Here is a 27455-nt window from a genome sequence, read left to right as displayed (position 1 = left end):
GGAAGAAACTCCACAGACGGTGCATGATGACGCACTAGTAGCGATTTCCCCCAGCAACGGGCAACAAATGCCGGACATACAAAAAAACAATCAATAACAATTAAAAAAGTGAATGAATACATATAACAAATAACAATAGTAATCCAGTAACCAAGCAAAAAATTGACAAAAGGAAACTATGTATAAACCATTAGCTAGCATAATCAATCAAATTGTCAACTATGGTCCTAGAAAACAAAGGAAATGTAATGGAAAAAAATAGAAAAAATTAATTAAAAAAACATACTTGAAATATAAAACAAAAAATAAACAGACGGACAAAAAAATCTCCTCCCTTGTGTTTCGAACCAAGGTTGGAGCTTTTTCAAGTCGAGATCAGTGGAAAGTACTCCTCGAGAAAGTGCCATAGTTGGTGCGAAACGTGTGGGAGGAGATTTTTTGCTCATCTGTGGATTTTTTTGTTTTGTATTTTTAGTATGTAATCAATAAAACTTTTTTTTATTTTTTCATAACTGGTGAGTTACAATTTTTTATGAGGTTGCAGTCCCACTGATCCAATATTTGTTCTCTTGGGTCTATTGCGAATGGAGCGACGCACACGAGGTCACAGATTTTCCCACAAGCGACAGATTGCAGAGCACTCAACCAGCTGGGGGAGATATGGTGATTTATAGTGAGCATCAGCAGTGCCGCATCTGAAATACTGGAAGCACTGCATAAGAACCTTAGTCCAGTTATTCCATGGAGATACTTTAATGACCTCTTTTGACTTAATCTGCGTTTGTCTTCAATTTACTGCAATAAAAGTGTCCTCCCTCTTTCAATCCATTTATGTGGATTTGTTTCTCCGTTTATCCCTATTATTATTACTACCCCGTAAAAAATATTATTTGGATATTACATATTACCATGCTGTTTTGCTGAGCTTATACTTGGTTTACTTTACAAAACATTAAACTTAACAGACACAATACCTTTTTTACCTCATCTACAGTGCTATGTAACTATGACTACTGTATGTAATATCTTTTAATAATATAATAATTTGCCAAACATTGTAAAATAATTTGATAACTGTAGAAATGATAAAAGTTTGAAAATGATTTTAAAATTCGTCTGTTTTTTATTTTATTTTGAAAGATGTTGAGCTGTAAATTTAACCTACTGTATTTAAATTGCCACCATCTTTAGTTGCCTTTCGTCATAGGGTGTACTGCCACTTTACCATATTTTGTATGCAACTGACTAATCTACCTTCACGGGATATCAATTTATACATATGGCAAAAACTATTTGCTCTCCTAGCAATTGCATTTGTAAATATATTTTTAGAAAACTAAGTGCACTTAAAATGAACTAAGACAGACATTACCATGAACTTAAATGACATAGTTATTAACATTTTGTTAAAGGGTATTAATGAATTCCAGGCACTTGTTCAATTGAATTTGCACTTGGAATAACCAGAGAAAGATGTGTTTCCCGAAATAAGAAGTTAAACAGGTTTTAGTACTAGAAAAAATACAGCCACATTGAACAGTGCCAATCAACAGATTTTCAGTGAGGATTGACAACAGGCTTCAGATTAAAATTATATCAAGGGTTGTGGTCTTTAAAATGAATGGGATGATTGATTTCTCAGTTGGAAGAGAGGTGTTAACACTGGGACTAGCTATACTATAGCTTCTTTTTTTAAAAACTGGGGTCCCCTTGATTTACTACCCATTCTTTGAGGAGTCCAGAAAAGTGACCACTTCAGTGAACCCACATGCACACCAACAAACATAAGGTTTATGGAAACATTTTCTTTTTCAGGAAGGAGGGATTTGTTCTCATCAAAGCTACTGGAAAAGCTGTCTGCATTTGCGTTTATGGAGGCCAGTGTGTTCTCAGAACTCATTTACTAGTTAATTCACTGATTTCTTTGTAATCTACCGTACAGCAATTTTAAGATTTTGACCTTTCTATTACATTGAAGAGAAATAGCTATCAAGCTGGTCAGATGACAGCAGTTGTAAGTTAAATGCAGCCCTAATTCAGGCAATGTAGAGAAATAAAAATAACGGAACAGCACAGATTAATGTTGAAAAGGCTTGGAAAAAGAGATTATCAAGTTAAAAAGTTAAAATAAAACAATAAATATGCGAGAAACATATATTATTATTGAAATTATCCATTAATAAAAAATAAACATTTGAAAAGGAAAAAATATTGAAAACACACTCCTAATAATATTTCAAGCAACAATGCACATTGGTCAAATTACATAGTCTAGGTCTATTTCCAACTTTTTTTCTGCTGTTGATGGGGCAACGTTATCTGTGAAACAAGGAGTAATGTATTATTATTTGAGTATATTATATGAATCATGTTTTCTTGCCATACTAAAAAAAAATGCATATACTGTACACAAATACACAGTATGAGCAAAATAGCAAAAAAGATGTGATTACATTATAACATTTCACCCACGTACCTTGTAACTGTATCTTATTTTCAGGACTCTGAACCAAAACAGAGCTGACAGAATCTAGGTTGTCATAGTTACTGCATCCAAGAGGTCCTGTCCGAGTCTCTGTTACCTGAGGTTAAAGGAGTAAAATATATGATGTTTTGATACTTATTAGAAAATGTTTGATATTTGATATTAAACGTAATGGGACTTAACACATTTTTAATTTTTTTGTAGGGAATTGACAACAAATATTTTTGTTATTGCAGAGATCTTTAGGAAAAAAAGTATATGTACTCGCAGACACCAAAGAGGCCCCAGCAATTAAAAAATAATTATATGTACAATATGGCACAATATCAAGTTTTACTAGTTATATATATATATATATATATATATATATATATATATATATATATATATATATATATATATATATAATATATATTAGTTTCAACCTCACACAACCTCTACCCACCTAAGTGCTCCACGGTGATTAACTGGCACCCAGCACTGAAAATTGCTTAGTACCATATGGAGCACTTGGGAGTAATGATGGGCAAATTTAATTTTGTGGATTTGGATCCGCCTCGGATCGACCGGTTCCTTTGGTCCGCGGATTTTCACGGATCAGTCACAAAAAGAGCAATCTGACATTTCCAATTTTTTTTTCACTGACAATCCATAAAACAAATGAATCATTCGAGCCAAAAACCGTAATCCACAATCCGTGGATGAGGAGGAGGATCTGAGGAGTAGTGTAAATAGAGGTGCAGCCTCAAATTGAAGCCCTTTGTGGCATAGATTAGCTGTGGATGTGTCAGGCTGTGTGTTGCTGCTGTACTATTGTAGTTTAAAAAGAAAGATATGATTTACTTAATAATAGATTTTACATTATTAACCTGCAGTGATTAAATGCACTTTCAGTGAAGTGGGATATGGGCTCTAGCCCTCATGCTGTACATGTTTCTGTCATTGTAGTATATTAACGGAAATATACAGTATAACAGCATTTATTATTTTGATATTACTGTAAAAAAATAATCCCAAAAAACATTATTAAGATTCCAGTGCTGTTTTGCAGCTTTATTTTCTGTCATAATTCCACTTGTACACAATTGGGAGTAAAGAAAGGCGCTGCTTTAATGTTTAGTTACACTAATAAAAATCACTCTAGTGTGAAAAAGTATACCTTGTTATTTACGTAAGAGAACTGGGACACAGCTGAATTATTAAACAACAACCAGCCATGCATTAATAAATAACTAGCTGTGAATGACTGTACTTTTAGTCAAGTGTAATAAGCCTCTGGCCCTCATGCTACACATGTTTCTGTAAATGTTGTATATTAACTGGAATATATAGCAGCAGTTATTATTACTATTGATATTACTGGGAAAAAATAGCCCCAAGAATAAGTATTAAGCTTCCAGAACAGTTCAATTGTAAGTCTGACAATTTTTGACAAGGACAGTTAGGGATAATAAATCTAGTGCTGTACTCCAGCAGCAGCAGTCACTCACAGGTTGCCATTGCATAATTATATATATATATATATATATATATATATATATATATATATATATATATATATATATATATATATATATAAAAATATATATATATATATATATATATATATATATACTGAGACTATATAATATAGAGACTGTTCTCTGTCTTTGATACTCTACTCAAACCACCCTCAGCTGCCTCTCCTTCCTCCATCTCCGCTCAGGACTTTGCTGACTATTTTAAGGAAAAGGTGGAATCCATGCGTCAGAACATCCCCTCTGTTTCTTCATCCCTTCCTACACCTCTTCCTAACTCTCCTCCTGCCTTCCTTGACTCTTTTTCCACTGTCTCAGAGGAGGATGTATCGCTGTTGATCGCCTCTTCTCCCTCTACCACTTGCCCTCTTGACCCCATTCCCTCCCATCTCATAAAACCTCTTGCTCCTACTATAATCCCTACGCTCACACACATTTTTAACTCCTCCCTCTGCTCTGGAACCTTTCCATCCTCCTTCATACATGCAACAGTCATACCATTACTCAAAAACAGCAAGCTTGACCCTACCTGTCTTTCTAACTATCGACCTGTCTCCCTCCTGCCTTTTGCCTCTAAACTCCTTGAACATCTTGTATTCTCTCGCTTGCTCCATTTTCTAGACACCTATTCTCTCCTAGACCCTCTACAATCTGGCTTCCGCACTGTTCACTCCACGGAAACAGCCCTCACTAAAATAACTGACAACCTCCATGCTGCCAAAGACAGAGATCATTACACTCTGCTCATATTACTCGACCTCTCTGCAGCATTTGACACCGTGGACCACCCTCTTCTCCTTCACATTCTCCATACTCTTGGTATTCGGAACAAAGCTCTATCCTGGATCTTATCCTACCTCTCCCATCGTACTTTCAGTGTCTCTTTTGCTAACACCTCCTCCTCCTCTATTGATCTCTCTGTGGGGGTACCCCAGGGCTCTGTCCTGGGACCTCTTCTCTTTTCTCTGTACACACTCTCTCTAGGTGACCTAATAACATCTTTTGGGTTTAATTATCATCTCTATGCTGACGACACACAAATATACTTTTCAACACCCGACCTTACACCTGCTGTATAAATCAAAGTTTCTGAATGTCTCTCTGCTATATCATCCTGATGGCCCTCCGCTGCCTTAAACTCAACATGGCTAAAACAGAGCTCCTCATACTTCCTCCCAAACCTGGCCCTACTACCTCCTTCCACATTACTGTTGGAACTACGATCATTCACCCAGTAGCCCAAGCACACTGCCTAGGGGTCACACTCGACTCCTCTCTCACATTCGCCCCTCACATTCAAAACATTTCTAAAACTGTTGCTTTTTCCTCCGCAATATAACAAAGATACGCCATTTCCTCTGTTGCTCGACTGCTAAAACTCTGACTCAGGCCCTCATTCTTTCCCGTCTTGATTACTGTCACCTCCTGCTGTCCGACCTTCCTGCCTCTCACCTGTCTCCCCTACAATCTATCCTAAACGCTGCTGCCAGAGTCACGCTACTCTTTCCTAGATCTGTCTCAGCATCTCCCCTCGTGAAATCCCTCTCCTGGCTTCCGATCAAATCCCGCATCTCACACTCCATTCTTCTCCTCACTTTTAAAGCTTCACACTCTTCTGCCCTTCGTTACATCTCAGCCCTAATTTCTCGTTATGCACCATCCAGACTCTTGCGTTCTTCTCAAGGATGTCTTCTTTCTACCCCCTTTGTATCTAAAGCCCTCTCCCGCCTTAAACCTTTTTCACTGACTTCCCCACACCTCTGGAATGCCCTTCCCCTCAGTACCCGACTAACACCATCTCTATAAACCTTTAAGACCCAACTTAAGACACACTTGCTTAAAGAAGCATATGAATAGCACTGTGGATATTCTGAACACATGATACATAAAGCTTGGCCCCCTGCAGACGCACTTACCAGAACTCCCTCCTACTGTCTCTGTACGTTCTCCCTACCTACCAATTAGACTGTAAGCTCCTCGGGGCAGGGACTCCTCTTCCTTAATGTTACTTTTATGTCTAAAGCACTTATTCCCATGATCTGTTATTTATATTATCTGTTATTTATTTGTTTAACATGTGTATTACTACTGTGAAGCGCTATGTACATTAATGGCGCTATATAAATAAAGACATACAATACAATACAATACAAAAAAGTAGACACACGCTGATTCATTCAGCCTAGTGCCTGTGCCTCCACAGACATCTAAGTGCATCACAAACCTGTTATTACTCAATCTCGTGTGGCTGAATGCCATTTGTCCCGCCAAGAAATCTGACGCCGACCACTTGGTGGCGCTTAACTAGTTAGCATAGAGGAGTCTCGTTCGTTATTGGAATTAACCAGACAAATTAATACGCTAACTTAGAACAGCCAGGCACCACCATCCGCAGAATTGAGAAAGAGCTATCAATCTTTCATTCCTTTTGTGTCCAGCCGGGGTGAGGTTTCCCATGTTGAGTCAAATTAAGCCGCAGGCTACACACCTGGTGGTGCACTTCTATAAATTCCTTTAAGTTATAGCTTTGCAACTATTCACCCCACGGAACCCTAAGATTTTGTTTTCCAGGAAGATGAGTGGCGGGTCATGGCAATAATGCCACCAGATCGTTAGTCGGCATCGCTTATGGTCGGAACTACGATGGTATCTGATCAAAAGAAAACATGTGTGTACTTGTGTACACGCACACGTGGGCGTATACTTGTGTGCATGGGTCTGGTGATTGTCTAGGATTATACCTTATTGAATATCAATATAATCATTATGATATTACTGTTAATGCATCAATATCAGTCCTAGTTGCTTCCGCCACACACCAACCCAATACTCTTGATTAAGTAATTACATAGTATAATTTCAACATCAATTATAAAAAAGAAAGTGCAATATAAAACACTGATAGATGTGTCCCTGTAGATGCAGACATGCAGCAAACACAAATATAGGCTTATACAGTATGTGGATTCTACTGTGTCCACACAAAGCTAGTGTTACAAAAAGGGGATACAATGTATATATAAATAGAATCCTCTTGAGTGATTCTTGTATTTTGGTAGAATAAGTGAAAAAATACAGTGCACAGCTAAATAAACCTATAATACTATAAATTACTAGTGTAAATATAAAGAGCACCCTTGTATAGACCCTAATAGAGCAAATACTGTGTTATATAATAAAAAAAATACGTATCATTTGGCGGTTGCAGCTGTATCAAACGAGGTGGCTCAGCACTCCAACAGCACTAGACAATAAAGACAAAAAACAACAGCGCAAAACCGCAATGGTGATGTATATCAAAATAAGTTTAGTGCATAAAAGGTGAGTATTCTGTGTACATTTGATAAATAGATCATAGGCATATAGTGTATAATTACACAACAGGTTACCACACGATTGAACTGCGGCAGATGGAATAGGCCCTCTGGTGATTTGGACTGGAATCGTGACGTCAGCTCCGCGACCCGTTCAGGGGGCGTGCTGTGAACTCCGTATTCCTCTTGGGCCGGATCACTTCAATGGAAACTCCCTCTCAGGGACGGAAAGATCGCGGTCCCAGGCTACAACGCAGCGTCGCCGCTCGATAATGATCACGTGATGGAAAATCCTTTGCGCATGCGTGAAGCGCAATAATAGTCCCCAGAGGGCCTATTCCATCTGCCGCAGTTCGATCGTATGGTAACTTGTTGTGTAACTTCACCATTACGGTTTTGCGCCGTTGTTTTTTGTCTTTATTTTGGTTGAATGTTAACCCAATGCTGCCCCATATGTCAGAATACCAATCCTCTTCAATATAGAACCTCAAAAAAGAAGAAAAAAATAGGGGGCGCAAACACTGTAAAAATTCTTTATTTGAATGTATTCAATCAAAAAAATATATACAACTGTGGACTCACACATAAAAGTTAAAAGGTATATTCACCTGATGCATAAATCTCCAGTCTCCTTTCTCCTGTATTGGTTGTCAGCTGCGGTTCTGTGCAGTCTAATGTTTGTGACAAGGACCCGCTGATCCTGGTCTCTGTTGTGGAAAGTAGTAGTCACTTGCAGGTCGCAGAACCCTGTTGAGTAGCAGTGGTCTCAGCTCTGCTCCATGAAATCCTCCCCTTGCAAGACTAACGTCACGGTTGCTGCGGTACCCTCCCAGAACTGCCGTCACTATCCTTGAAGTGGTGAATTTTTATATGCATTCCACTAGAGGTTATTGCTGATCGCAGGATACGGACTACAGGGAGACGGCTACAGGGAAATGCCAACAATGTGCCTGCTGCTGTAATCCAATGTGCCTGCTGCTGTAATCCGCATTTCCCCACATACTGTGGTTTCATCAGGGTTAGTCTGCATCTACACTGGACCCTTATTTAAGACCGGCTGCTTAATTGGAAAAGCATTTTTTTTTTTTGATTGGTTAGTTATTAAATTGACCTGTTACTCAAATAAATGCCATAAATAAATTTTTGATTGAATACATTCATATAAAGAATTTTTACATTGTTTGCACTCCCAATTTTTTTTTATTTTTTTTGAGATGGCATCTGATTATCTTCAAATCTCCGACTTTCCGTCTTGATTATTGGAAACATTCTTGGCATACAGTACAGGTGCGCCAATGAGTATTCTAAAACTTATTTTCCAAGGCAAGTTTTAGAATACTCGTCGGCGCACCTGTATGCTTTTACTTTGGTTTGTCTTGCACCAGTCAACATTTTTTGCTCAATCTAGGTTTCCATCTCACTGCAGAAGGCCCACTTCCACTGGACAAACCCCCCAACTCCCCCTCTGTCTAGAAAACTACAATGAACTTCCAGTTAAGAAGAGATATATAAAAAAAGACATTTGAAAAATAGTCAACTGGCTATGTCACATTCCAGACCTAGTACTGCTGAATCAAAATGAATAATATGTGGAAGCATAATATTGAACATGTTAATATAAATGACATTTGTAGTGAAAACAAAAAACTTCTTCCCGAGTCGGAAGTGGTTAAATTGAGCATCTGGTTGCTGAATTAATGCTAGCAGAGCCTACATTTCCACTGATTCAAACTGCAAAGCCGAGATGGCTTATGTTGTACCACAGCAAGGGTCTCTTAAATGTCCTGTATTGCTATTCAAAACTAAGGCTGTCTCACATTTTAATCTGGTCTGTAACTGTTACATACGCCTATAATATATATTATCTCTAACTGTGCATGCTATGTTTTGTATATAATGTATACCCTGTTCACTTATGTAACTGTATTTGTAACCATGTATTATTTGTCATCTTAACTCTATGCCCAGGACATACTTGAAAACGAGAGGTAACTCTCAATGTATTACTTCCTGGTAAAACATTTTATAAATAAATACATTTTACATCACTACCTCCCCGACTTGGGAGCAGGTAATTTGATTACCTATGTGCTGAATTAATGCTAGCAGAAACTCCATTCTGCAGTACCCAACTAGTAACCACTGATTCTAACTGCACATCAGAGATGACCAATCCCCTGGGTTACCACTTTCTTATTGACAAGGGATTTTCCCGTCTCACTCTTGGCAGGACACTTAGTTGTTGGCATATTTGGTGCTAATTGTCTTGTACTCCCAAGTGGAGTCCAGAACAATTCCCTTCTTTGTATCCCTTCCAAATTTAATTCAGCACTCGGCCCACCCTGACTCAATTTAATAGTTATTCGATTTACAGTATAACTCGGTATCGGAATCAGCAGAGCATTTTTGTTGTCGCTACAAAAATATGTGCCCACTGTAGCTGATCATACACAGCCCACAATGCCCTTTCTTAGATGCAGGAGCCAGCTTTAAATGGAGGTGCCTATGCACTGTGTTGTCCTTCTTCACTTACAATTGTGTATATGCTTATGGAAATTTTTCTGACATAGGAATAAATATATATGATAAACAATGGAGGAAAGAACCCCAGTAGAGCACTCATACACTGTGTTGAGATGATGGTGTAAATTTAAAACTAAACTGTATTAGAAACATAGTAAAACAATGGGGATTAAAATAGGATTAAACTCTGTATCACTACGCTTAATTACCTAAGGGATATGATAGTCCCCAGGTCGGTAGTCGTTATTGAAGTGTTGCTTGAGTACACTGGCCCCCAGCCACCTTAATTAGGGAAGCCTGGGGGAAAGCTAGATTGAGGGATTATAAATACTATTCTTATATGGAATGCCAATTATATACTTGTAGTGCATTGGTGCAATAATATTGAAATGACACTGCTAATGGTGTGTTGATTGCACAGCCTGTAGTTAGCAATAGAGTGTCATTTAAATCTTGATAAGATAATGCACCTTTGTTGCCTTAGGGTTAAATAAACAGTGTAAATTACTGCCCCAAGGATACACAACAGCTATAGCTCTAGGTCATATTGTAAAGACCTCTAGCTCTAGCTGATATTGCACAGTGTAGTTATAATAAAGTGTGCTGCACTTCTAAAACCTGTTGCTAACTGCAGTAGGTGATAGATTAAATAGAGCACTGTATAGACAAATGGTGGCAGTTGCTATATAATCTGCCCCAGACCTGAAGGGTGTGCTATTCAACCATTTATGATTGTGAACTGACTTAATCAGTAGATTGAAATAAACATAATCTCTGATAAAGAGCACCATGTGTATTCTGATTGCTATACCTGGAAATCCTTGTATGGGAGTTACTGTGCAGAGTAGTTGGTGTATAAGTGTAAAAACAATTCAGCTCAGCAAGTGTAGAACATGAACAGTACCTTAACAGCCCTGATTAGATCTACTCTGCTGTAACAGTGAATGGTAGTGAGCAACAGCACAGGTAAGTATACTCTACAGCTGCTGTATAGCTTGTCAGTATAGATATATATAATCCCTAGAAAAGGAGGCTCCCTTAGACCATCGGGTAATACAGGAGTGTAAACTGTGCAGGTGCTGAGTCTCAGCGCTGCCTGCTCTGTCATTAAGCATAGATAGCAGCGTCTGTGTCAGAGGGCTCAGTGCCTGCACCTAACTGAGGAGTTCTGTCGACGTGCACGTTTCGCTAGTAGTGCTTAATCATGGTCAGTGTGGAGGGGAGATCCCATGAGACCTTGGGAGTATTTATAGCGCTGGTGGTTATGACCTACTGTAGAGTAACCCTTCATCCTGCACATGTGCCCCTAGTGGTTGTCAGTGCAGGAGCTTGTAATGCTCTAAAGCCTGTCGGTGTGCTTTGACAATAGTAGGTGCTGCGTTGTATCTAATAAGTGCTGTGGTTACAATGTTAACCATACACATTGTTGCTTGTGGATCTCAACTGTTACCACTGGTAATTTCAAATGAATAAATGGATAATAACAATACTGTGTCAGGTTTGTGTGTCATTATTGTGATGTTGTTAGCCTAATCTTGAATTGCAATTTATATTTACTGGCAAGTGTACTATAGGAGGTGAGACACTAGTAAATGCCAAACCATATCATGATGACATGATGATGGCAACTCTGCAAGCACTTTCACCAAAAGGGTTAAATGAAGGTTTCATGTTTAGTCCTTTTTATAACTAACCATCCTATAACTGTCATCTATGGCCTACTAACGGAGGCTGATGTGCCTTGCTACGGGACTTGTGTGTGGGACTCAATTCTGTGAACTTACCATCTTATCACCCTGAGACGGAGGGAGTGTACTCCACGGATTCAGAGGGTCCTTCTGCCTGGATTGACGACCACTGGTCTCCTGTTCCCTCCCCTACATCGGGTGAAGAGCAACGTTTCCAGCCGTCCCTCTGTGTGGTAACCCCACTAATCCATTGCTTGATTTTATCTATTCTGATGTACGCAGAACTTATTACCCTTTAGTAAAATTCACTTTTTTAATTGTGCTTCACTATGTGCGTCCTGTTCTTTTGTCTTTACTACAAGTATATAATTGGCATTCCATATAAGAATAATACTTATAATCCCTCAATCTAGCTTTCCCCCAGGCTTCCCTAATTAAGGTGACTGGGTGCTAGTGTACTCAAGCAACACTTCAATAACGACTACCTACCTGGGGACTATCATATCCCTTAGGTAATTCAACATAGTGATACAGAGTTTAATCCTATTTTAATCCCCATTGTTTTACTATGTTTCTAATAAAGTTTGGTTTTAAACTTACACCATCAGCTCAACACAGTGTACGAGTGCTCTAATTGGGTTCTTTCCTCCATTGTTTATCATTCTTATATTGCCCCATCAGCACCTACACCCATCATTATTAATTCACTATTGCAAGCAGTAGCGGGGGTTTCTCTATAGTTTATTAGAATAAATATAAATATAAAGAAGCTCAATCCCAAAATACAACAAGATATTTAACTGCAATGTACAAAATAGGAACTGAAATTAGCACCACACTTGCCTTTCATAGATCCTCGTTAAGGGATATGAAGTAAAGGGCCTGGAAACAAGGATAGGACTACTGTGAAATGTATGTATATACATACAACAAGCTCTCTGTACATTGTGTCACTGTATATATGCTCCCTAAATCAGGTTTGATTGGACTACCGAGGATCTTTGAACAGCAGACAGAACATAGAGATATAAAACAAAATATAGTTTATTTAGCCATAGATAGCAGTAAAATCACACAGCTGGGTGATCTCTCTGCAGATCTGGTTTAGTAACTCGGCCAATTCATAATGGTGTTCTGCAAAAGAGCATGAGTTGGGGGAGGAGAGAAGTTCTGAACCCCCAGTTTCCTACCTGGTGAAGCTGTACGCAAGCAGGAGCCGCAGATGTAGTGGTCTATTACTCTTCCACGCCACATTTAAAATGAGCTATAAGCAACTTGGAGTCCCAATTCCTGTGTCCACTGAGCCATACCGTGATGATGGTTGGGGGGGGGGGCAGTTAATCCAGGGATTGACCTACTATTTAATTTAATTTGAAATACCAGAAATAGATGGAGTATTGAGCCGACCCGGCTATTTTTTATACACATTTTTTTCGGCTACGGTTTGGACCCCCCAGGTGCTGGGACAGATTGCATCTCGCAGCAGATTTAGTGGACAATTACTTTTCCCCACCACGTGTAATATGAGGTCTGTGTTGGTTATAAGAAATGTTATAAATTAAGTATTAATAATTTAAATCAAATATCAAATTTTTCCAAAACTTTTCTATTCTTTTGTATCTTGTACCTTCTTTTCCTACTTTCAATCATCACTCGCCCTTGCCTGACTCCATACTTTTCCAGTAGACTCCTGGGTGACATGAGTAACTCTTGTGGTCCTACAGAGTGGCTTGAATATCAAGTATTTTCCATTAACTGTGTGACAGTCAATCACAGAAAAGACCATCAATAGTTAATAGGTAAGGCATACAAATGCATCATAATTGACTCAGTCACGGGGACGTGCGATCAGCAACAATGCATATTATCTCCCCTTGAAAAACGAGAGTGTTTGTTTACCATGGACATCCTCACTATTGTAGGCACTCAAAGAAAGTTAACTTCTATCAGATTTGTATTCTGAATCGCCGACACTGTTTCTCTACAGTGAAATGATTCCTTCAACACAGAGGGAGTGCAGCACAATTTGGACTATAGATTTTCTCCCCTCACTCTTGAAAGGCTGCTGAGTTGTTGGCAGATTTTATGCTACTTGTCTTGTACTCCAGAGTGTAGTCCAGACCAAGTCCTTATTTGTACCACTTTCAAATGTAAATCCCCACTCTGCCTTTCCTGACTCAATTTTACAGTTACTCGATTTATAACTCAGTGTCATAATGTATAGAGCATTTTGGTTGTCAGAACAAAAATATGTTCTCACTGTAGTCGATCATACACAGCCCGCAATGCACTCTCAAAGCTGCAGGAATCAAACAACCTGCCTCGTCATCAATTTTAATTGGAGGTGGCTACGCGGTGGAATTTCATCTTAAATATGCTTGAGCACTTCATTGAGCAGCAGAAGATGGTCAATGATTTGGTCATGGATAATGGAAGGCGGCAGTTGGATGAGGCCTTTCTACAGCTAGAGAGTGGCATATGATTAGGAACTATGCATTCTGCTGAGGCCCTTGGAGGAAGCTACCATTTTGGTGAGCAGTGATGAAGCAAGGAATTTTAGGGGTTGATCTGACATTCCCTATCTGATATTATCTGATCCTCTTTATACTGGGCTGCTAAAACCAAAACATGGCCTACTCTTGTAAAGGTGGCAGTGGGCTGGCTGAGTTGTCCTCATGCATGTGTGTTGTCAGAGAGAGAGAATTTAGGGCAACTGATGCAATCCTTATCGACCGCTGACCAAATATTTTCTTTTTTGACTTTAAATCACCACTCAGCCTTTCCTAACTCCATCCTGTTCCATGAGACTCATGGGTGATACAGTATGTGTGACTTTTGTTGCCTTCCCAAGTGGCCTAAATGTCAAGTCTTTACCATAAACTGTGTGGTGGTCAGTCACAGAAAGAACCATTACTACAGTAGTTGATAGGTAAGGTATACGAATGGATCATTGTTGACTCGTCACAGGAATGTGCTGCAAGGTTATACAGTATCTCCCCTAGATAAACAAGCCTGTTTGATTACCATAGTTGTCATCACAATTGTAGGCAATGGTACAGAATGGTATTGGTAATCATATTAACTGCTTGAACTGTAATATAAAATATAGTAGCACAAAATAGCATGGCTTCTGGAACCACACATGCCCATCATAGATCCTCATTAAGGGATAGGATATGAAGTGAAGGGCCTTATAAGAGAGGGTTTGATGCTGGGGATTTAGATGATTTTGGTTTCAATAGGGATTATGATAATCAATAGCAATTTGGTAGTAATGATGATGACGATGATTATGTGGGTGATAGACATGTTCCCCTGCGCAGCAGCAGTTTGCAAGGCAGAAAGGATGCTGTTAGTGCTACTGCTCCTAGGACTAGTGCATGCAGCCTGATATGCAGCACCTCAATGCAACAGCAGCAGTCCAAAGTTTGTAAGCATTTGAAAAGGTTTAATAAATTGCACCACACACATGAAAGAGGTTTGGTGATGAATGGAAAATGAGCAAAAGTCTTGTTATAGACTTGTTGTCATTCACATTTGTGGAATATGAGTGTTTCAGAAGGATTATTCAATGTTAAGAGTCACGTTGAACCATTCCAAGCAGATCTCATTTGTCTAACAATGCGCTTCCAGATCTGTTTTACTATTGTCAGACCACAAAAATTTTGAAAACCAGAAGAAGGTTAACTTCTGAGCTGCCAAATGTTCCAAAGAAATGCCACTTCATGTAGGAAGAGCTTGGAAGAAAAGGAACCACAATTTCCCCACATACAGTAGATCTCCATAAGGGATTTGAAGTGCAGGGCCTGAAAACAGAGATCGGTCTCCAGTGGAATTGCAATGCTTCTGGGAAGCTCCATTCTGCAGCACACAATGATGGAACTGCACCTCCCCAAGTTGGGATGAGTCAAATTTCCCTTACAGTAAAGTCTACTATTGGAGTTATGCCAGTATTTATTCTTAGATGGAATTCTCATGACAGATGAATATCTTAAATCAAAAATTGATAACAAGGTAAACATGACAGTGAGGCTCACTAAAAACCTTAAAGACATGTTAGTTAAAAGTAATTAGGAGACAACACCGAAATTAGAGGAAAGACATAGAGGTTACATAGTTACATAGTTACATAGTTACATAGTAGATGAGGTTGAAAAAAGACTTCCGTCCATCAAGTTCAACCTATGCTAAATTTTGACAACAGATACTTTTTCCTATATCTATACTTATTGATCCAGAGAAAGGCAAACATATAACCCCATTAACGGGAAAAATTAATTCCTTCCTGACTCCAAGAATTGGCAATCGGATTATCCCTGGATCAACATCCTTTCCATGTATACTTATTTGGTATATCCCTGTATACCTTTCCCATCTAAAAAGATGTCCAACCTTTTTTTGAACAAATCTATTGTATCTGCCACCACAGTCTACATGGGTAATGAATTCCACGTTTTAACTGCCCTTACTGTAAAGAACCCTTTCCTTTGTTGCTGGTGAAATTTCCTTTCCTCCAACCTTAAGGGATGCCCCGAGTCCTTTGTACTGCCCGTGGGATGAAAAGTTCTTTTGAAAGCTCCTTGTATTGTCCCTGAATATATTTGTATATAGTTATCATATCCCCTCTTAGACGCCTCTTTTCTAATGTAAATAAATCTAATTTAGCTAGCCTCTCCTCATAAGTTAGAATGTCCATCCCCTTTATTAATTTGGTGGCTCTTCTCTGCACTCTCTCTAGTTCCATAATGTATTTTCTTAGGATTGGTGCCAAAAATTGTACTCCATATTCAAGGTGTGGTCTTACTAATGCTTTGTAAAGGGGCATAATTATTTTAATTCCCTGCCATCCATTGCCCGTTTGATGCAAGATAAGATCTTGTTTGCCTTTGCAGCTACTGCATGACATTGGGCACTATTGCTAAGCCTGCTGTCTACAACCACTCCTAAATCCTTCTCCATCGAAGATTCCCCCAATATATCTCCATTTAATTTGTAAGTCGCCTTTTTATTCTTGTATCCCAAATGCATAACCTTACATTTATCTGTATTAAACCTCATCTGCCATTTACCTGCCCACGTTTCCAGTCTCTCCAAGTCCTTCGGAAAAGAAATTACATCCTGCTCTGATTCTATTACCTTACACAATTTAGTATCATCAGCAAAGATGGAGACTTTGCTCTCGATCCCAATCTCAAGGTCATTAATAAACAAGTTAAAAAGCAGGGGTCCCAGTACCGATCCCTGAGGTACTCTACTCACGACTTTAGCCCAACCTGAAAAGTTCCATTTATGACAACCCTCTGTTGTCTGTCCTTTAACCAGTTTTCAATCCAGGTGCATATATTATTATGTCCAACTTTCTTTATTTTGTACACCAACCTCTTGTGTGAAACCGTATCAAAAGCCTTTGCAAAATCTAAGTAGACCACATCAACTGAATTACCCTGGTCTAAATTCCTACTTACCTCCTCAAAGAAACAAATAAGGTTACTTTAGCAAGATCTATCCTTCATAAATCCATGCTGACTATTACTAATAATTTTGTTTTCCATTAGGTATTCCTGAATATTATCCCGTATTAAACCTTCAAGTAGTTTCCCTACTATTGAAGTCAGGCTTACAGGTCTGCAATTTCCTGATTGTGATCTAGCTCCCTTTTTAAATATAGGCAGCACATCTGCTTTACGCCAATCTTGTGGTACTGAGCCTGTGGAAATGGAGTCCTTGAATATTAAATATAATGGTTTTGCTATTACTGAGCTTAACTCCTTGAGAACTCTTGGATGTATGCCATCGGGGCCAGGTGCCTTATTAACTTTAATTTTTTCAAGTCGCTTATGAACTTCTTCCTCAGTTAACCAATTGTTCATTAATATGGAGGTTGTGGCTTCCTCCTGCGGCACTACTATTGAACTTGATTCTTCCCTGGTAAACACAGAGGCAAAGAATTTGTTTAATACCTCAGCTTTTTCCTTATCTCCAATAATCTGCCTACCCATCTCACACTGAAAGGGTCCTATATTTTCTTTTCTCATTTTTTTGTTATTAAGGTACTTACAGATTTTTTTAGGGTTGACCTTACTTTCTATTGCAATCCTTTTTTCATTATCCATTTTTGCTAATTTGATTGCTCTTTTGCAATTTTTGTTACATTCCTTATAATTCTGATACGATGTCTCTGTCCCTTCTGACTTAAAGAATTTAAACACCTTCCTCTTCTTGTCCATTTCCTCCCCTACCTGTTTATTAAGCCACATTGGTTTTGACTTATTTCTTTTATACTTATTACCCAAGGGTATACACTGATAAGTGTGCTTTTCTAACAATGTTTTAAAGACTGCCCATTTATCTTCTACCTATTTCCCTGCAAAAACATCATCCCATTGTATTACTACTAGATTAGACCTCAGTTTATTAAAATCTGCCTTTCCAAAGTTGAAGGTCTTTGTTGAACCCAAGTAATCTGTTTTTTTGATAATTTATTTCAAACGAGACCATGTTATGATCACTGTTATCCAAATGTTCCAGGACTTGAATATTTGTTATTACTTTTACATTGTTTGATATGACCAAATCCAGAACTGCCCCTCTCCTGGTTGGTTCCGCAATAATTTGGGTCATATAATTGTCTTTAAGCACCCCCAAAAACCTGTTCCCTTTTGTTGTAACGCTAATCTCATTGCCCCAGTCTATGTCTGGATAATTAAAATCCCCCATTATGCAAACATGACCCAGTTTTGATGCCTTCTCCATTTGCAAAAGTATTTTAGCTTCCTCAATCTCACAGATATGTGGTGGTATATAGCATATTCCCACAAACATTATCTTTATACTTTTACCTCCACTGCTAATTTCTATCCACAAAGTCTCTACATTTTCATCATTCCCTTCATAGACATCATCCCTTATAATAGGTTTTAGATCCGGTTTAACATATAAACATACTCCACCTCCCCTTCTATTTGTTTGATCCTTCCAAAAAAGAGAATAACCCTCTAAATTAACTGTCCAGTCATGAGTTTCATCCCACCATGTTTCAGTAATGCCTTTGATATCATACTGCTCCCTTGCAGCTATTAATTCAAGCTCCCCCATTTTATCTGTCAGGCTTCTTGCATTAGCAAGCATGCATTTCAGTTTTTTTTCAGCCTGTACTATTATCTTATCTGCTCCTTCCTTTCTGCGCCCACTTTAGAAGTTTTCTAGTATTATCTGTATTTACTATTGGTGTCTCACTGCTTGTCAAACTTGCACTTGCCCCCATTCTACCTCCATACCACCTTGTATCCTCATCTATTCCATTTAGTTCATTATCTGTTTCATTCCCCTCCCCCCACCATCCTAGTTTAAAATCTCCTCCAACCTTTTTAGCATTCTCCCCCCTAGCACAGAAGATCCCTCTTCATTGAGGTGCAATCCTTCCCTAGAATATAGATGGCACCTCTCAGAAAAGGAGTCCCAGTGCTCTAAAAACCCAAACCCCTCCTTCCTGCACCACTTTCTTAGCCATGCATTAACCTCCCTGATCTCTGACTGTCTCCCTGCGGTAGCGCATGGCACTGGTAGTATTTCAGAAAATACTACCTTGGAGGTCCTTGCCTTAAGCTTTTGGCCTAGATCCCTGTAATCATTTTTTAGGACCCTCCATCTTTCTCTAACTTTGTCATTGGTGCCAACGTGTACCAAGACCACCGGGTCAATCCCAGCTCCCCCCAACAATCTGTCTACCCGATCCGTAATGTGCCGAACCCGAGCACCCAGGAGACAACAAACTGTTCGGTTCATGTGGTCCTGGCAACAGATTGCCCTATCTACCGTCCTAATAATGGAGTCCCCTACCACCACAATCTTTCTTTGTATCTGAGCATCCTGAGTCCCCACTGTGCTGGAGGAACTATTACCCTGGCTGCTAGAGGAATTAGTCTCCCCCAGCCTTGCCATTTCTGCCCCAACATTCCCAATATCTTCACTCAACATGGCAAATCTATTGGGATGTGTCAGCTCAGAAACGACCTGCCTCTCCCTATTGCCCCTGCTTCCCCTTCTAACTGTCATCCAGCTACCTACCTGCTCCTCACTAACAGCAACCAAGCTACCTACCTGCTCCTCACTAACAGCGCCACCATCTGCACCACTAGTCGAAGCAAGGGCCTGCTCAGTGAGCTCTAATTCCCTTTCAAGATTGCCAATGTCCCTCAATATTGCAAGTTGCCTCTTCAGATCAGCAATCTCTGACTCGAAAGAGACCACCCGCTCACACTTTTCACAGCGGTATGCTCCTTGGAACAGCTGCTCCAAGTGCACATACATGTGGCAAGATGTACATTGAGTGGCATTTTCAATCCTGCTCATTCTAGCAACAATGAAGTTTAGAAGTACTAACAGTAATCTGTACTTCAATATACTATACCCTGTTTAACTGCTTATGGCTCTAACTGCACACACTTTAAACAACCAGCACTTCAAATCAACAACACGGATCAGTCAGTACACATATCCTTGTGGTTCTCAAAAGTTGATCTATGCACCCAAAAAAGAAAAAAAACATAATATCTGTAATAGTCAGAGTTATAAGATTTTGGCATATATAAATTGTAGCAATGCTGTCTAATATGCCCATGTCATTTGATGTATATAGGTAAAACTACCAAACCTCTGCGCAAGAGGATATTTGAACATATATCCAACATCAAAAATGGTTAAACAGACAAACAGAGTAAAATTATTATTTCGTTCACTGATTCATCACAACAATAAGTCTCTCCTCAAAGCGTTTGGCATTGAAAGGGTTAAACTAGGTATTCGGGTTGGTAGTTATGATCTAAATCTGCTACAAACAGGGAGCCGTTGGATTTTCTCTCCTGGTACTGTCTGTCCAAAGGGCCTATGTAATATGTATATATGTACTTATACTGTTATTCTCTTTTCTTTCCGTTATTTTAAATCCTGTGTACCAATTGGATTAGTATATAAGGTATCACTCTACTATCCATGACACGCCCCTAAAGAAGCAATTCTAAATAAACGGGCGTTAGGCGTAACAAGCGTGGTGATGTGAGATGCTCTTCATGACAGACTCAGTTCGAAACAAGATGGTGAACCCACGCGTCTAATCAACCGCCGATACATGACAGCAGCTTCCATATACTCTCATACTCTCTCTACACACCGCAAGCTGGAACAAACTGTTTGACTCTATTTTCCTGATCCATGCCAAGCGGTGATCTCCTTTTCTATATATTTCCATTTGTATTACTATGTGGATTTTCTCGTCATGATGTACAGGAGAAGAAGAAGAAGAAAAGAAAGAAGAAAAGAACATCTACTCACCAGTGACTCCTCTTTAAGCAATGGAGGATCGTGGACTTCTGCTCATCATGCTGTAAATCATGGACTTCTGCTCATCATGCTTCAAGCTGAAGACCATTGCTTCGCGGGTGAAAAGATGATTGGTGCCACAGTTGGATGAGGGGGATGAAACCCTTCATCCCAGTAAGGGTAAGATACACACTTATTGAATATAGCATGCCCATTGATTACTAATGTGGCTAACTGTGTCCCCATTAAGGGTATAGATAACACAGAGAGAATCAATAGATTTATTGACTGGTGTTTGTTTTATAGTATTGTAATGCTTATTTTATTTAATAGTTTTGTTTTATTTTTGCATAACAAATGCGCTATTAGCAAAATAGATCTATTGCCCATTTATTTTTGTGATGATAGGGATAAGTATGTTGCTTTTTTGTTTGCATTCCTCTGGATTAATATACTGTAAGTACAAATATATGATAAAATATCTGTCATCTACAATTAGCATAAAGTGAACTTGATGGACGTACTGTATGTCTTTTTTCAACGTCATCTACTATGCAACTATGTAATTAACTTAGCGGTAGTAACCACTAAGATAATAATGGGCTCACTTGCTTGCAGCTTGTGTTGAAAATGGTGGAGCCATTGAAGAGGAGGACAAGGATGAGGATGGCCTTCATCATGGCAGGGGTAAATACTACCTGGCTATTGAATAATGTCTGGCTATTAAATCGGAAAAAGCACTATTAGCCAGGCGGTAGTTGCCCCAGGGTGGGTTTTCAGGCCTCCCGGGTGGTTAGCGGAAGTGGTTAATCCCTTAATTACCATAGCAGTAGTAACTGGGGCAGCTACAAATTTCACCCACCCCTTTTACACTCAACAAACTGGGTACTGCTATTTAAACCCTTCATTACCTTAGCAACTAGGCACTAAGACAATGAAACAACTTTTATGCAATTTTTATTACATAGGATTGAAGAAGGGGGTGTCTGTACCTGAAATCGCATTACTTTCAGTCCTGCTTCCCGAGGTACAGATCCCAGTATGGTGTTCTGGTATCTCCTGCAAGTTTAAATGTCCCGGATGTGGCCCGTGACGTGATAGATTTAAACTTGCAGGAGATGCTGGCACCCGATACCGAGGCCTGTACCTCAGGAAGCAGGGAGTCACCGGACCTGAAATGAATGTGGTTCAGGTATGGAGAACCCCTGCTTCAATCCTATGTAATAAATCTAAAATAAAAACAGCACAATCGTCTGTAAGAGCTGTGCAAAGAAAGGGACCACTTCCTTTTCCTCTCTCTGCCCAGCTGTTCCAGTCTGGTTGTGACTCGCTGGGCAGTTGCCCGGGGGCCCCACAGCATAGGGGGGGCCCACGCGTACCCACCATTCTAAGTCTAGCTAGGAGGGTTCGCTCTCCCCCCGCCGCGGCGCACGGCACCCCGGCTCGCTCCCTCCCCCCGCCAGTCACCCTGGCTCCGCTCGCTCTCCCCCACCTGGAAATGGAACCCCGACTCGCGTCACAACCGCTCACAGCCAAGCACTTCCGGTGCCTGCTGCTGCTAGTGAGCGCTTGGGAGGCTGGTGAGTGATTGTGCAGGCAGGGCCCCAGGCACTGCTTTGCCCGGGGGCCCCTAATGTTGTTAAGATGGCCATGTGTGTTAATCCTGATGGGAAATTTCCCCCATGTGCTGCACTTGACTGTCATCGGGCCGCGGGTCACCCGCTCTAAGTGCAGAGGGAGGGTGGAAATAAATCATGTTACATCTGTAAATTCTGACCAGCAGCTGTCCTGTAGGCTTTTGATTATATTTGAGCATATTTGAACTTCATATTTGTATCTTTGGTAGTTATTTATCATTTGTGTGTGTGTCTTTATTCTCTGTCATGTATTATTTTGTAGTTATATACTGTTATTTATTTAGTGTTATGTTAGGGTGTGTTTTAGTTAGAGTGGTCTTTATTCCATATTTCCTTTTTTTACCTTTGTTATATCCATTATAAATTATTTGTATGTGATCCCAGAGTGCTACATTTTATGGGATTGCTATGTTTACTTTTTCTAGGCTAACACTATGCTTTATTGTACTTTGATGGTCTCAGGTAGCCCCATGGCATCTTTACTGATATTTTATGTCTTTGGGATTGAGACATATACACTTTATATGTGGAGTGCTGGGATATGTTTTATTTTTTTATTATTGCAGAGTAACATCAGTAACCTGCTATATGCAAGTTAATATTCTACAAACAGAAACATGTCCAGGAGTCCACACCACACTGTCAAAGGGTTAGTCCCTATAGTAGTACTACTTATTAACTCCAGTCAGTCACAGGTTAATGCCTGGCTGTTAATGGTTCACCTACAGTACAAGTTTTATTAAGTAAATAACGAATACATTTTTAAGCTAGAATGTATTTTTAACAGTAACAGAAGCACCGCCAGGCTTCAACCACCAATAGCAGAGAGATAATTAGAGAAAATCAGTGTACAGGTTTATCCCTGTCCTTGCAAATTTTTGACAGTAGGAAATGTTCTTCAATATCATTAATAATTAGTTCAGAGTAATATCAATAACCTGCTATCTACAAGTTAATATACTACAAATAAAAATATGTCCAGAAGGGCTAGAGCCCCAGGGCTCACTTAACTGAAATCCAGCCCATCACAGGCTAATGCCTAGTTCAGCTATAAGTTTTATTAAGTAAATAATGGGTTTTTTTAAGCTACAGTATAGTACCACTGCTACAACATCCTAACCAACCCACAGCTAGACCCTGCAACACAATGGCTTCAGCTGGAGACTGCAACACTATTTTCACTCCTCCTATTATAATTCTATTTTTCGGATTTGGATTCAGTTTTCAGGTTCCAATTACTAATGGCAGATTTGTCTTTTGAAGACTGATCCGCAGAATTCCATGGCTGAAAGGAACTGGCCAATCCACGTCAGATTCAAATTAAAGGAAAAAGGGGCCCATCTCTAGGTTAAAGATAATTCATTCTGTGTTCTAGCTATTGTAATATTTATCCCATCTCGTTTTAATCCTGTTACCATGTTATGTTTAATGAATAAACATAGGCAAAGTGAGACAGATGAGACTGCTTATTGCAGTGACTTGCTGCAAGCATACAGTAAATGTTCTAACTCTACTCTGCTTCTAAGGCAAACATCCCTATTCTGCAACAAAGTTATAACTCTTAAAGAAAAAGTAACAGGATAGGAGAAAGACCTCAGAAGTTCCCCTCATACAGTAGCTGGAACATGCAGCTACAACAGCAGGACTACTTCTGGTGTTAGGGAGAGTGTTGAGTTGTATTTTCTCTCCTCCCAAATTTGTCAAATGTGGCCAGCTTTGAGGGTGTTGCCACCATTACTCAAGACCAACTTGCCCCTGGTGATTTTTTAAAAATGTTTGAGGCAATAATAACATCAAAGCACATTTTTTTACATTGGTACATTGACCGGAATTCACAATAACTCTTCCGGTCTATGTACAAATGCAAAGCTCAAGCCTACATTATGTTACCACCATTATTTAGAATAACAGTTAATGAAGGATCCACATTGGAGGTTAGGGAATCTCCCTTATTTGGGATTATTATATGTTAATGTTACTGATACAGTGTTAACTCCCATTCAAGTCTAAGGGAGTTGACTCCAGATCAGGTGTGTTAACATTTAGTAGATCATAATTAATAATCCCCATAGAGAGCTATGTATGGTTTAAAATTATCGAAAAGTGAATATAATGTAGATGCATAGCCTTATTTTTTTTTTCTCATAAAAGTTTTTCTTTTTGGATAATGGGGTATAAAAGAAAAAAAGGGAAATGGGGGGAGGACGTCAGAGGACAAAAATGAAAAATTGCAAGAGGGAGGGGTTAGGGTGTTAGGTGGGGGGTATGCAGACTCGCACAGATGATGAGGGATATTACAGTATATGTACATCCCAGAAAGTACAGATACAGACTCCAAGTCTTGTACTTTATGATAGTGACGAGGTAGAAAATCAATGCTTTATAGTTTAATTTTTTTTTTTCATGTCTCTGCATCAAATATTTTAATTTTATTTAACACAGATTAGGTAATCAGATGTATCCCATTTTGATTCCCATAAAGTTAATAAAAAGGCAACTAGATGCAGAAATTTATACATCTTTTATTATAATACTGCACATGTGCCTGATAACTCTTTCCATAAAATATTCATGGATCAAATTTACAGATAAAATATCCATTACTTCAATTTATATTATACTAGCTGTACCAGACATAACATATGCCAATCCAGCAAATCGTAAAGGTTGATAATTACACTTTTTTCTTTGTTTTCACCAATCCCTGTAACGCCTTGCTGTCTCTTGTCCCCTCTTCCCCACCTTACTCTCTCCTCCATCATGCCCTGCTCCACTTCTCCTCTCTTTGCAGTTCCTGCCTTACCATATCTGCTCCTCTCTGTGTGCACTACAATCCCTCCTCTTCTACTCATCTCATCTGTCTCTTCCATACGGTCTCTCTGTTTCCTCCTCCTACAAACCGTGCTATCTCTTCTCCCCTCTCTGCTGCCCCATGAGCACACTGCTCTTCATTCCCTCCTCCTCATCCATCAGTCTCTTCCTCTCCTTGCTGTCTCTTTATCTGTATCCTCTCCCCTCCTTGCTGTCTCTCTTCCCCCTCCTTGTTGTCATTGCTGCACTCCCTCTTGCCCCACAAGCGCTCTATCTCTCTCTCTCTCAAACAGGAATTAGGGGTTCGTGTGGAATAGAGTCGGGGACTACCGTGCTCGAGGATCATTAAAGACTGCTGCAGTAATTCTATCATCTTTATGCCTACGATAATAAAGCAAGCTTTGGCTTTCTCTTGTGAAAAGTAAACTATGAGGCTCTACAGTAGATTGGTTTTGCTACTTCAACTTCAATAATAGCTGGGAAATACAGAACTTCTCAGACAGGTAAATTCAAAATGATGGGATATGAAAGAATAACACACATGACCTAATGTTTGAAACATATAAACACTACCCCATGTTAGTGACATAAAAGGGAGCACTGCCCATTACAGATGTGTCCACACCTAATGTTCTTGTTCTGCAGCCTTGTGTGATTGCAGCCCCCAAAAATATTAAGGGGTATTAATATATGGTCATATAGCCTCCGCCTCATGATGTAGAGCCCTATATTCGGGCTCCTACGTCATCTAGGGTAAGGAAATACTGTACAGCCCTGCATCTATAACCTTCAGTACTGCATGGACACAGATCCAGAGGGGGAGACGGATGCAAATGGAGAGACAGATGTGCAGCTCATATACAAGGTTAGTGTCGGTTTTCTCTCCAAGCAGATGGGTCATCAATTGAAGCATTAACATTCCAGGGTCTTATTCAGAAGCATGAACCCCCGCAACATTAATTTTCCAGGGCCACAAGACTCACTGTTTTTGGGGCCCCGGAAACAGTACATTTAGACACATCTTGTAGCTTGATTATTTAACTTTTTCAAAAATATTACATTTTGAGCCCTATTTAATGAAAACACACAAAAGAAATTGGTTAAAAACAATGATTTACTGTATGCTATAGCAAGTTCAGTGTGCTTGTTTTGTGCATTTAATTAATAATATAGCATTTTATAATTAATGATTTACTAAAGAAATAAAAAGACAGGATGGAATTAATTTAAATTAAATATCTTAGCAACAAAAGTGATATAAAAATACAGCACCAGCTTTACTAAAATAAAATATAATAATTTATTGCAAATGGATTACTTTTCTTTAATAAATATGGTGCTGTTTGATAGTTTGACCCCCCAGCCTGAAGACTTTAGTAGATTTAGAGGCTTTATCTAAATCAACTGAGGCATCCAATTCAGCCATTTTCAATCGCAATTCTCAATTGACCACTTCGGCAGATATAGAATAAGCCTGCTAGGGCAGGGATAGAATTTTCCCAGGTGCCTAAAATTGTATCCCTGGCACCTGTTTATTGCAAAGCCAGTGTCAGTGCGCCTGATCCCGATTTACCAGCGTGACACCAAACCAGGATCAGTGGAGGATGGGGGGCAGTGACCCGGAAAGTGGGTGGCAGAGGCACGCAATGGCTGGGGAGGGAGAGGGGAAGAGAGCTCCAGCACTGTGCCCACCTCTGCTCTCCATGAGGTCAGTGTCAGAGGGAGAAGTGCCAATGTGTTTGAGTGTGAGTCAGAGTGAGAGTCACAGATATACACTGAGGCAAAGACGCCGACAGAGGGTGGGAGAATTTTTAAGAGTGCCAGAGTTGAGGGACGGGGGGAGGGAGGAGGAGAGACATGGACCATGTGACACCCCCTGCCACTCAACAAAACTTTATCTCCTAAAAATTCTAACTGGCTCCTAAACTTTGTCCACCCCTGTCGTAGGGGACTATTAGACTGCAATAGTGCTGACCAGGGCACAAAGGCATGGATACTTTAATTGACTTCAATGAGAGTTTCTGTGCCATAGTTCTTCCAATAGAAACTATTACAGTTTATCCCACTGAGTGTCGGAAGGGCCATGGTACCAGATTGCCATTGCCCCTCCAGCACTCGCATGATCGCTCCATCAGCAATAATGGAGCACGATCTTTACTAGA

The 27455-nt window shown here is 39.6% G+C and overlaps 1 protein-coding gene across 1 annotated transcript in view; it reads right to left on the bottom strand.

Annotated features, from left to right (window-relative positions):
* Window positions 1-27455, bottom strand: part of BRINP3 (BMP/retinoic acid inducible neural specific 3) — a 642890-nt gene that overhangs the window by 124430 nt on the left and 491005 nt on the right. The window contains exon 5 of the mRNA XM_075616874.1: window positions 2477-2582. Within this exon, the coding sequence (XP_075472989.1) occupies window positions 2477-2582 (106 nt within the window). The remainder of the gene's footprint in view (window positions 1-2476; window positions 2583-27455) is intronic.

The sequence above is a fragment of the Ascaphus truei genome, chromosome 10 (assembly GCF_040206685.1).
Source record: "Ascaphus truei isolate aAscTru1 chromosome 10, aAscTru1.hap1, whole genome shotgun sequence".
In the NCBI taxonomy this organism is placed as follows: Eukaryota; Metazoa; Chordata; class Amphibia; order Anura; family Ascaphidae; genus Ascaphus; species Ascaphus truei.
Note: the sequence above shows the minus strand (reverse complement) of the source record. Positions and strands in the feature narration are given on the sequence as shown.